Below are 12,653 nucleotides of genomic sequence, written 5' to 3' on the forward strand. Positions count from 1 at the left end.
ATCTAATTTTAAATTCTAATTTACAGTCCTCTATGATAAATCTTTTACCTTGTCTTTCCAGTGTTACTAAGAATTGGCATGGATTTCACTTGTCCTAGTTTTTCCTTGAGTCAGTAAATAGCGGAACATTTTCTAATTATATCTAAAGAATATGGAACTAATTATCCACAACTTGATAGACTAAAGCTTGTTATTGAAATCCTGGGCACATATTTATGTTTGTTGATTCTAGTTCTATTCTTAATTATTCCAATTTTATAACTTACCCAATTTTTGCTTTACTAAGTTTTTTCAAACATTCATGACAACTTATCTAGCTTTAAGATAATCCAGTGTACCAAATATTTATTTGAAAGAAGTAGAAGACATGGGGCTGGGGATTTAGCTCAGAGGCATAAGCACCTGCCTTGCAAGCAGGTGGTCATGAGTTCGATCCCTGGTACCGATAAAAGAAAAAAAAAAAAAAAAGTAGAAGACAAAACAGTAACATAACAGACAAATCTGTGCTATTCCTGCCAAGGTAGAAGTTTCAGAAAAAATACAATTTAGACCAATGTCTTTCCATTTTGTTTTTGGAAGGGGAGCCAATGATATATATCTGTTGAACTTTTCATTAGTTGTCCAAGAGATATGCCAAGAGTTACACCAACTACAGAATTATCTATTAGTTTTCAATTTTTTTCCTGACACAGTCTATAATGTCTAAGATAGTGCTTTGCAGTTTTTAAAAAATACATTAAGTGCCTAAGAATTTTTTAAAAAATGCAATGTGTACTTGCACCAAAAAGATTTCAGCTTCCAAAAGAACATCTTTGAAGACAACAATGTGCAAGAAAGCAAGAAACAAACAAGTAAAAGATAGCAACTAAAATAGAAACTTATGTATTTGTGGGAAATTTTAAAATATAGCTATAAATTAATCCTAGGAGAAAGAATCCCAATGTGAAATATTAGAGTATCTAGACAGAAATAAGAACACTCACTGCATGATGAATACTTTCAGTCTATATAAAAATCAGAGAGGAAATGTTAAAGCAAATGCTTGTAATACCAAGAACACTTGAAACTAAATAGTAACTAGCAACTTAAGAAGCCAAGGTGGGGGGAGGGAATCCACTATATACAGGATTTATATAGTCTATAAAGACTAGGAATTAATGACAAACAGAAGAAAACCAGAACATCTGGGATGATTTGATAAGGTCTATCAAACACAAAACTTTATCATGTCTGATCAGACAGGTTAGTATATGAAATCAGCTTTTGTCCTATGAGAATTAGCTATGACATATGCCAGAAAACCTCACTGATAAAAACAAGTAATACTGTAAAATTCTGGGAAGACATATAAAGAACTTGAAAAGAGTAAAACTCAATCTTACTGAAGGACTCAACAGACTTGACTAAGAACTTAACATTTTTATTGGTGAGGAAAACTACAGAATACGGTTGTACTGCCATTGGATACGGCCCCAAAGCATTTTTGAGATAAAATCAATTTTTTCATGCATCCAAAAGACATATATAAAGATTAATCAATACAATTTTGTAAGTACACAATGTAACTAGGTATCAAACTGTATCATAAGGCTGTTTTAGTCATATATTGTTTAACAACTGAAATACATTCTGAGAAATGTGTTTATTTCATTGTTGGGTACTTATGCAAATACACTTACGGAAAGGTAAGTGGCACAGCCTTCTTCACACCTAAGCTATCCGGCATAGCTTCCCTCAGAAATGTGGTCAGTCACTGACTGAACTATTATATATCACACAACTGTATTAGTTGATTATGTGTCTGTGACAAATCATTACAGAATGAATAAGAAAGATACAGCACTTTTTTACAATGGAAACCTACTCAGCCATTAAGAAAAGTAAACATGAAGCTCTTGCAGGTAAATGGATACAACTTGTGATTGTGCTCTTGGGTGAAATGGTTTGGATTCACACAGTTGAACATCATATTGTCTCCCTAGTATAAAAAGCTAAAGGAGTTAGTGGAATCCAAAATGTACAATAGACATTGTGAGAGTGAAAGGGGAGGAAACATCTAAAAAGAGAAGATGGTAGTCACTGTTAATTTCCTATTATTTTGAGGTCTTGTATCACTTTCATTACTATGTTTTGATTGGCCTTACTCTGTCTTGTTTGGTTTTTTCTGATGGCATGGGCTGCTATTTTGAACATAACATGATGTATCATGGTACCAATGTCAATTTCCTATTGTTTTAAAATCCTGTATCACTTTCGGTTTTGTTTTGATTGGTTCTTTATTTGATTTTATTAGGTCCGATGGTATGGGCAGCTATTTTGAAGGTAACAAGAGACATTATGGCAGCCATTGTTAATCTCCTATTATTTTGTTTTGAAGTCCTGTATGGCTTTCACTGTTTTGTTTTCCTTGGCTTTATTCTGTTTTGTTTGGTTTTATTCTCTTAAAAAAAAAATCACCAGACTTATGGCTTAAAAGAACAACTACTGTGCAGTTTGAAGTTGTATCAGTCAGAAGTCTAACAGGCTTGGGGTAGATTCTCTACCTGCAATTTCATACGACTGATACTAACTTGTTAATAACTAAATTCTTACCTGGAGAATCTGAGGAAAAAAATCTACTTCTTGGACTATTTTTATAACTGGCAGAACTCTGTTGTATGTAGTATAATTTTGCTGCTGGCTGTTCACCAGGGGTACTTCTCAGTTAATCAGGCCCATGCCACATAGCTCCTCATCTTCAGTTAGAAAGCGCCTACCTTCTATCATGTTTTCCACATTCCAGAACTTTCTCACTTCCTCATCTGTCATCAGCTGTAGAAAATTTTCTGGTATTAAAGAGCGCCATGTGATTGCATTAGGTCCACCTGGATTCCTCTGTGTTTAAAACTTTGTACCCACATAACATAATAGACACAGAGGAAAAATTTGAATCCTTAATCATGAGGATTAAGATAATAAATCTCAGGTGCCACCCTTCTTTCTTCAAAGTGGCATTTTTTTTTTTTTTTTAAGTAAAACACAGCAGAAACAATACCCGAAGCAAAATAAAAACAATGGGATTTGGTTTTTTTTTTTTGCTAAATTGCAATGTTTCTTTCCATAAGTACCATTAATTTGCTATTTTTCTTGATATGCATGGAATATTTAGAATTATTTCACTTACTTCCCATATTGTCCAACAATCTCAATTATAAAATTTAAAGTGAACATTTTGTGGGTATTTCACTACATTAAATCTTGGTAACTTACTTTGTTTCAACCCATTTTCAACACTCATTTTGTTCTAAGTAACACTTCTAAGAAAGATAATGAGGACTCTTATACAATCTTTAACCTTTGTAGAAAAATGAACTGAAAACAGACTGCAATTAGTATATTACTTAACGCCCTATACAAAAATAGTTATGATTTCATCAGTATAAAAATTGAATTAAAAAGCGTATCTTGTAAATCATTTTTTGTATATCTTTTTTGTGTATCTTGAAAACCTTATAGTACTTTATACTTAATAACATCTTAATTTGGACAAGTCATTTCAAAAATTCAACTGTAATGAAAGACACTAGCTAGCATATTTCTAGTGTCTGACACATCTCCTTGTAGACCAATGCTGTGAACCGTCAAACACCTTAGAAGTCTTCCTCATATTCTTACAGATTAGACCAAGTATACCACTAGCAGAATTTGCTCGGTATCAAACATTAAACTTTGAGACTAGTGCTTTGTCTGTATTAGATAGAACGGCACCAAAAGTGGCAATCATTCATCTATCTGCCAATACTAATGTAGGTAACTGGAGTGGTTGATCATTTTCTTCATGGCACATGCCACAATTATTAATTATCTGTATTTCCATATTTGTATTGTATGTATGTATATATGTATGCTCTTCCTTTAATATTGCACTCCATAAAAGAAAGAAGTACAACTTTCATTACAAGAACTGTTTATATCCATCTGTCAAGAATTAAAATATACAAAGACGGAAGGATATAATAGTGAATACTATCTCTCACTGGACATTCAACAGCGACATAGTACTTAAGAAATCTAAACTCCAGGGGTTCCTTTGGCAATTGATTTTATGTTAAAAACAACAGCAACACTGTAGCTATGATAAAAGAAAACTAAAAACTGAAAAATGTACTGAGTTTTTTTTTTTTTTTTTTTTAAAGCAAACTAAAAACAGTGTTTGGCTAAAGGTAAAACTCATTACCAGGAAAAAAAAAATATGCTTTTTTTGCTACTGTTGAGGGTATAAAAACAATTTTATATTGCAACATCTCTAAGAATCAAGAATGAGAGCAACATTTATCACTTTCTATACACAATAAAATGGTACTTTTAATACTGGCATTACCCAGCACAAAAACTTTCCAACTACTACCTGAGTATTCCCTGTTTTATAAACTATTGGCACACATAAGCATTTCATATCATTCCAAATATTTATTTCTCTTTTTTGTATAGTCTTGACAAATGTTATCATATTTAAAAAGTCCTAAATAAAATTACTTTTTTCTTTTCTTTTTAGGTGAGCATTCCAGAACTGGGGAGAGTTCAGCCTCTTCACTGTGTTTTCTTTTCTTTTTTTTCTTTTTATGGTCACTTTGGTAACCACTGGAGTCACTACCTTGGAGAACAGGGTCCTGATCCTGATACTCCTGCTGCTTTTTCTTCTTCTTCTTTTTCTTCTTTGGCTCTTCTTCACAGAGATCATTCACAGGATTACTAATCTGCAGGTCTGCCTCTTCCTTTGGAGTCACATCTTCTAAATCTGTGAGCTCTGTGATGCTAACATCCACTTCATCTGTTTCTGGGGCTTTCTTTTTTTTCTTTTTCTTCTTCAAAATTTTTTCAACAGCTTCATCTGTGACAGTTTCTGCTACTTCTTCTGACATTCCAATGCACTTAGATTGTAAACTGCAAAAAAAAAAAAAAAAATCAGTTATATTAACAGTAACAAGGAAAAATAATGGAAAAAATGAGAGGAGGAATAGTCAATATACAAAAATTTTCTAAATAACACTATAAGATCCAAAACAATGACATAATTTCACATATTCTATCCTGTTATCTTTCACCTATCAATACATCTATGGGCTACTGAACCATTAAATTCAATGGTAAATTTAACATTAAATGTTAAATTGTGCTTCCAAGGTATTTCTCAAGAAGTCAAAACATGATTTCTAAGTTTTGGCTTGGTTCAGAAAAATTTGTCACTAAACATTAAATTCAGGCTTATAAACCAAATACAGAAAATCTGATAAGAAACACAATTTCTATATATATTAATGCAAAGGAGTTTTTTGGCTACTACTTTAATCCTCCTTTCAAATATGATGAACCTACCTAGCGATATTTAGTTTTCCTCGAATGCAAAACACTCCAGCAGCATCTGAGTCTAAACGAAATACTTCAAATTCCAGTTCATCACCCACGTTTATCTCCACAGTATGCCACTGCTCAGTAGACATCTGCTCAGGCTTTGGGATGGAGGCATTAAAACATCCATGTACGAGACAGCCAATATGGCTAGAAGATACTTTATTGACTATACCCTGGGAAGAAAGAGAAAAACAAAAACAAAAACAAAAAACAGCAAGAAGAAATCCAAAGAATTAATGAGTGAATAAAACTTTGTAACATTCAAATTAACCTTTATGAATACATCCACTTAATAGCATTATTTAATATGAAAAAAGTTTAACTCAATTACAACTTACCATATGCCATACCAAAACATAACTTTGGCATACTACAGAATTTTTAGAAAGCTCAAACTTTATGAGGTAATTTTATGTCAATTGTTTAATTAGATAAACAACAGGTAATCACTCTGGTTCAAACTAAGTCACTTTGGTTCAAACAGGCCTGATTCAAACAAAAAAACCCTAAGAAGACCTCCTTGGAACTAGATTAATCTATAACCACAGATTATAAACAAAGCAGAAAATACTGTAATACAACCACAGATTATAAACAAAGCAGAAAATACTGTAATACAACCTACATGTAAGAAGATCTCAAGATAAAAAGAATATGCTTTTTATCACTGGGATCCACATTACATTTCTGGATGCAGGCTACATTTTAAAGCTTAGAAATACATTCTTCAGTGATTCAATTTAGCATGATACAAGCAGTCTTTATTAAGAGACTGTTTACCCATTATGTGTATACATATTGAGGATGGCGTTTTAGCTAAATCACAAAAACAATGAAACCAAGGTGTGTTTTACAAGATTTTTAGGCCCAGTATAACAGCATAGCAATGGAAACAAAACACACTAGCACCCATTAACTGGCCCCATGAGTAGACTTTCCCTCCCACAAGGTGATAATGAGGGAGTCCCAAAAATCTCTATCTGCACAGAAACCAGCACCCTGCCATGTCAGCAGCAGAAGAGACCTGTTGTTTTGAGTTTGCCCTGACTACTGGGGCTTCAATACAGGTCCTTTGAAATATTAAAAACAAATTCAGAACACTCTGATATTTTTAAGCATGATGGTTAAACCATTCATACCTTTAGTATGGGCGCTAGAAAACAATTAAAAATAATAATTACATTGATATATTAAACAATAAGATATACAAAAAAGAATGGATCATTTGAGTTGGGAACATCATTGAAAAAAAAATCAAAGATCTGCATAACTCACAATCTGAAGAAGAGATAAAGGTAAAAAAGGGATATAGATTGGTCAGTTTTTCCACTATTATAATACTTGAAACTTGCAATTCAAAGCAAATGAGTTTTATTTTGGCTCATAATTCCTGAGGGCTCAGTGCATGGTTGGCTCCAAAGCAGAAACACAGTTTAAAGATGTGGCAAACCAAAGCTAGGAGTTTGTTAACTGAGTCAATCCAGTCAAGTCAACAATCACAGGTCACCAGCACAGCACAGAAAACCATTCAGTGAAGTAGCAGTAGAAAATTTCCCAAATCATTTTAAAGACATGAACATCCAGGCATACAAAGATTCTAGAACCCAACCTAGAAACAACTGAAAATAGTTCTTCCACATTGTCAAATTATCAAAATTATAGGAAAGAAGAGTGTAAAATTCTGCAAGAGGTAAGTGCCGCATTTAAAGGAACTCATTAGATCCCTTAAAGGTTAGGAAGGCACAGAGCATAGACAAAACAATGTACCTCATGTACTGAAAGAAAAGAATTGTCCACCAAGATTACCACACTCAACAAGACTATCTTTCAGAAGTAAAAGAGGAAAACTTTCCAAGATAAGTATAATTGAAAGGAATTCATACAACCAGATCAACCTTACAAAAATATTAAGTGAATCTAACACTCAGAAGTAGAAGAAAGATACCATCACAAGAGCATAAAAAATAACTCCCACTAAAAGAGCAGATATACTAAAAAGGAGGAATCAAGCATTATCAAAAGCAAACCCATCAAACCAAAAAGATAGAGGAGGAAGACATGAACAAAGAATACTCAGAACTACTAGAAGAAAATAAAATTTCAAGAACTTTCAATAGTTACTCAAATTGCAAAGAGACTTACTTCTCTTATTAAAGACATCAACTGGCAACCCAACAATACACCAATATACTGCCTATAAGAAAGTCATCTCACCTGTAATGACACATGAAGACACATGGTAAAAATATGGAAAATGAAATTCCTTGTATATGATACTCAAAAGCAAAGGGTACCTATACTTGTACCCAAGCAAACAGATTCACAGAAAATTTTTATGTATTTACAAAATTTGAATCTCCCTCTCTCTATATATCTTTATCTACACATCTTTTCTGTACATATGTGTATATATATATATATATATATATATATATATAGAGAGAGAGAGAGAGAGAGAGAGAGAGAAATTATATCTGTGTGTGTATGGTCTCTTCAAGTTTTCTAAGTTATATAATTACAGAGAAGAAGCTAGGGAAAAATAATATACATACCATAAGCTTTTGCCCTGGTTCAGGGCAGAAAACTACAAAATCTGCTTCAATGTTAAGATGAATGTGTCCTTGATCATCATAAATATCTCCCAGTTCACCCACAACTTTGATATTATCATATGCAATAGGGACACCTAAAAGGCTGTTAAAAAAGAAAAAAGAAAATAATTCCTGATACCTTATATCTTTTTTTAAACTAGGCCAATTCATACTAATTAGACACAGTCTAAGAGTCCAAAAAATATACATCAGCTAAATGATCAGTCATATCAAAAACATATACTGTATGCCTCATCTGTAACAGCTTTAGCAGTTTGTCTTCAACAAATGTTTCTAATATGTTGACTGAAATAAACTGATCCTTTTTCCTCATTTGAATTAGTTGTGCTAGGGAAACAAAGTAACTTGGATAAGGAAAATATCTATATTACTGCACACACACGATTTTCATATTTTCCACCATTACTGGATTTCTGTATTTGATAGCATATCAAAGGAAGCATTACTATTGCTAATGAATAAACAAAAATCCCAAATTGCAACTCTTGCTTATAAATGGAAATGTCAAGACATACAACTACATGATTTATTGAGAACTGACTTTAATGTTTTAGTATTTCATACTCAGAATGAGCAAACTACTATTATTTCTAAGTATCATTTAACTATGCAGGCCAAAGAACTGTTGGCTTCACTACCATATTACTTACTTGGGAAAATTTCCCTGACTCTCCAAACCAAAGCTAAAAGTTAAAATCACTCTTCTACTTTACGTATAAATGTATCACTGTTCTAAATCTAGGTCTGTCCAATTCACTGTGTATGTTTGGATTCCACACACAAATCTCAGGCTCCTTACAGAGAGTACTTTTTTATTGAATTCAAATTTCTAGCATGAAACACACAGAATAAAAGAAAGAATTTATCCCTAGTAGCTTTTACTATACCAAAATAGCCAAAGGAAAGGAACTGTAATAACTTATTATAAAGGAAATTATAAATTTAGTTTATAATTGAAAGCACTCTTGAGTTGTTACTTTCCTTTGTGGCTTTCCTGAACAGAAACTATCCTCTCACTGAGAAAATCTTAGGCACTGGAAACAGGAGGAAGAGGATGAGCGCAAGTAATTGCTAAAACTGACTGAAAAAAATTGTATCATTTTCTCTAATCAAAGACTTCTTTACTATCAGTAATTCTGAAGTGGAGGGATCCTTGCTTTTTTCTTAGAAGGTAGTTGGAAATTTGTGGAGCTATTCATGTTTGTTAAAAACATTGCAAGAGCTGGAGGTTTAGCTCTGGGCATAAGTGCCTGCTTGGCAAATGCAAAGTCTGGGTTCAATCCCTGGTACAAAAAAACAAGTAAACCAAAAAAACAAAAAAAATTGCAAAAGCCAGGGAAGGAAGTCTGCTATATACACAGGACAGTTTTGTACAATGATGGAAAAGTCTTACCTCTGCCCAATTTTTTGAATATGGGGACAAATGCATTAATAAATAGCTGGGGTAAAGAATTTAACTTTTTAAAAGTAAATATATCAACACTAAGTCATCTTGGCATATATTAAAAATTTTTAGATGGATTACTACGTAAATTCAAAGATACTCTCTATAAGACTTTCGCAAGAACCACTCAATTATTTAAAAAGAGCATTGATGACTTGGGAAACTGTTTTGAGTCGTGGATGTCAACTGTCCACATCAATCCACATTTTACTGCCATATTCACAATGCTTCACATGTAGTGGTGCAGAAAGAACCTAACTTCTTTAGTCTTCCCAGACAGCCATGTTGAGCATCACGTTGAAGTTTACTATACTGTATTAGAGCACCAAATTTTCCTGTAAATTGTGTAAGTAGTTATATCTATCAAAGAAGGTCACAAGATCCCATTCATTATTTTCTTATCGTAACTTTAGATTTGTCAAATTTTAAAAATTCACTGGATTTCTTACGTGAGTAACTCCACCACAGCTTAAAGCTCCTTAAAATGAAGACACTATTTTGTTTTTATGCCCCAAGTCCCTAGTACGTAATATAGATATAAAACAAATGTTTGCTGTGCTGTATATTCTACACATGCTTGGGGAATTCAGGGCAAGATCCACTGAGAAAGAGGTGAAAGCTTTACGTAATTTGCTTAACAAATTCAAAGGAAATTCCTGCAATATCTGAGGGTTCATAGAATTAAGGACCAGCAATGAATCTTCGGGGAATCTATTTGCCCTATTTTCTGAACTCTTCTATTAAGCCACAGTAGTTCATAGGAATAGTAAGACACATATCCACTTGTAATTTCAACTTACTTTCGTAGGACTTAATATAATGCACCTTTTTTTTCCTCATTCCCAAGACCAACAAGCTCACCAATTAGACCGGATAAACTCTTTTTAAAAATATTACTTTCATCCTCAACCATGTCCAAGGGAAGAGAACCCAGGTATTATCAGCGCCAAACAACTGCCTATCTTGTTTTAAAATGAAACAATTCCACGGGTGCTTACATGTAGTCGTCTACGGAATGAGAGATTTTTCAAGTACAAGTACCAAAATTTCCCCGTCTAATGAGATAACATCACCCCGAAGGAGCTAAATAAAAAGTTAAATGCCAACCCGATCTCGGCCTAACAGGTCTCCTGAACCTAGTTTATACTCATTTTCCTCCCTAAGCGAGCTTCCACATTCCCGCCGACGCCACTTACACGTCACCTTTAAATTTTCTTTCCTGCCTATAAAAAGGGACCCCTGGGCCTGGGCAGCACGGCTTCGCTGGGCTACCTGGACTCAAACCTGGACTGAAGGTCCGGGTGGCTGGTGTGGCTTTTCACTGAACCATTAACACGTGCAATCGCTCCACTTTCCCGTGCTTAGAGAAAGCGTCAGGTTACGCCCCGGCGTCGCCAGCTCGGAGAATGAAAAGGCAGAGACCGGTACCTTTCGGAATAGCGAAGGAGCTCGGCATCTAGCTGCTCCCGGATGCCGGTGCGTTTCCTGTTAAGGTAGCGGGGCGACAAGGCGATGTGTCTTCGGTGCGGCCCAGCCACGAGGCACGAGTAGCGGCTGTTCACCAGCGCACAAGCAGCGGCGTAGGTCGGCAGCTCGAGACAAGGTAGGACGCCAGCCGGTCCTGCCACTATCCCTTCAGAGGCCGCCTTTGGCGGCTGGACCGCCGAGGACCCAGCAGCCATGAGGCTGAGGCAGCTTCCTCCGGCGCGCTCCAGTGACGTAAGCACAAGCGCGTCTTCTCTGGCGCCGGGCGCTACGTCAAGCAGCAGCGACCACGCCCCTAGGAATTTTATCTCCTTTCGCTGCGTTGTGTAGCTTTGACCAGAAGAGGGCAACTGCTTTTTCGGGTTTGGAGAGAATTTGTGCTATGTACTGAGCATGCGTCAATACCAATTCCCCCCCCCCTTACTTTTTCCCCTTTGTTTTATTTTTTAGTACATATTTACGATACGCAATAAATACATTCAACATGAGAAGTTGGTACATGCTCATATTGCGTCGTTTCTTTAGGGGAGGACAAATGTGTGTTTTCACAAACGACCTCACTACATTTAGTATGTTGGTGATGAGCTGCTTACTTTGACCATGTCCAGCAGTAATGTGCTTTGCTGAAATTGTGAAAGCATGGACTATACAACAACAACAACAACAACAACAACAACAACTGTGTAGTATATTTAATACAATCCTATGCAACAACCCACATGCCTGCCTCAAATGCAACAGTTTGATATCTCACATTCAGATTTTCTTCTCATTCTGCAATGGCTAAATCAGAGAATTTTATCACTGCTTTCCAAGTGGCTCAGCCCAGCTGTTTTCTCAGGGCTTTTGTCTTGCCCCTAAGCATCTGATCAGCCCTAAGGCCTGTGCCACTCAAAGCGGAAACATTGCTCCATTTGGACACCTCTCTGTTTTTACTGCCAAAGCTACGAGCCTTCTTTTCTGCCTGTAGAAGGCCAGTTTAAGAATCAAAAATCACTGCAACCTGATATCTGAAGAAAAATATGATCATAAAGTGCCCTGTGTAAAGCACATGTTCCTTAGGGTAATCTGCACTCCTTGTGGTGGCTCCTAAATCACTAGGCCATTGCATGATGCACCTCCACTGCTTTCCTAGATTTATCACAATCAAGATTATCTGCATGCCACTCTTGCTGTGTGTCCACTTTAAACTCTCACAAACACAAACTCTCTTCCAGCCTCTAGTCTTGTGCTTTTCCTTCTATAAGAGTCTAAAGCAGCTTCTCTTATATGGGTAAATTCAATTCATGTTATTTTTTAGATCGATTTCACATTGTTTTCCTCCACAAAGACAATTACATAAGTCATCTCTTGGTCACTGACTACACCCTTCAGGTAAGATGGATATGAATGGGCTGCAGATGATTTAAACAAAAACATTGTTAAAATGCAATTCAGCAAAAATCAGGCTGGACAGTTCAACAATGGTAGCAAAAGATTTACTCCAGTAATTATTTTGAGCAAAGAATTATTTTGAGCACCTTGAAGTGGTTTTGTTATCCTTCATGTGTCCATTAGATGATTTTTAAAATTTTTAAAAACCTGAAAGTATTACAGTGGAATTTGGTGAAGCACTGGAATTAAGAACTGCATAACGCTTTACATGTTTTCTATGAAGATTAGTCTACATGAAATTGCCATAGTATCAGGTGGCTTTTACTGTGTAACAAACTATCCCCCAG

The 12,653-nt window shown here is 35.2% G+C and overlaps 1 protein-coding gene across 1 annotated transcript; it reads right to left on the reverse strand.

Moving 5' to 3' along the window:
• Nucleotides 1-1,404: 1,404 nt before the first annotated feature.
• Polr1f (RNA polymerase I subunit F) lies at nucleotides 1,405-11,174 on the reverse strand. Its single transcript, XM_003469829.5, has 4 exons — nucleotides 10,876-11,174; nucleotides 7,944-8,085; nucleotides 5,356-5,564; nucleotides 1,405-4,923 (listed from the first exon to the last, which is right to left on the reverse strand). The coding sequence occupies exons 1-4, from the start codon at nucleotides 11,127-11,129 to the stop codon at nucleotides 4,512-4,514; spliced, it is 1,017 nt and encodes a 338-aa protein (XP_003469877.1). The 5' UTR covers nucleotides 11,130-11,174; the 3' UTR covers nucleotides 1,405-4,511.
• Nucleotides 11,175-12,653: the final 1,479 nt, after the last annotated feature.

Source organism: Cavia porcellus, unplaced genomic scaffold (assembly GCF_034190915.1).
Source record: "Cavia porcellus strain 051 isolate PalLab524CR breed Dunkin Hartley unplaced genomic scaffold, mCavPor4.1 scaffold_2, whole genome shotgun sequence".
Lineage (NCBI taxonomy): Eukaryota > Metazoa > Chordata > Mammalia > Rodentia > Caviidae > Cavia > Cavia porcellus.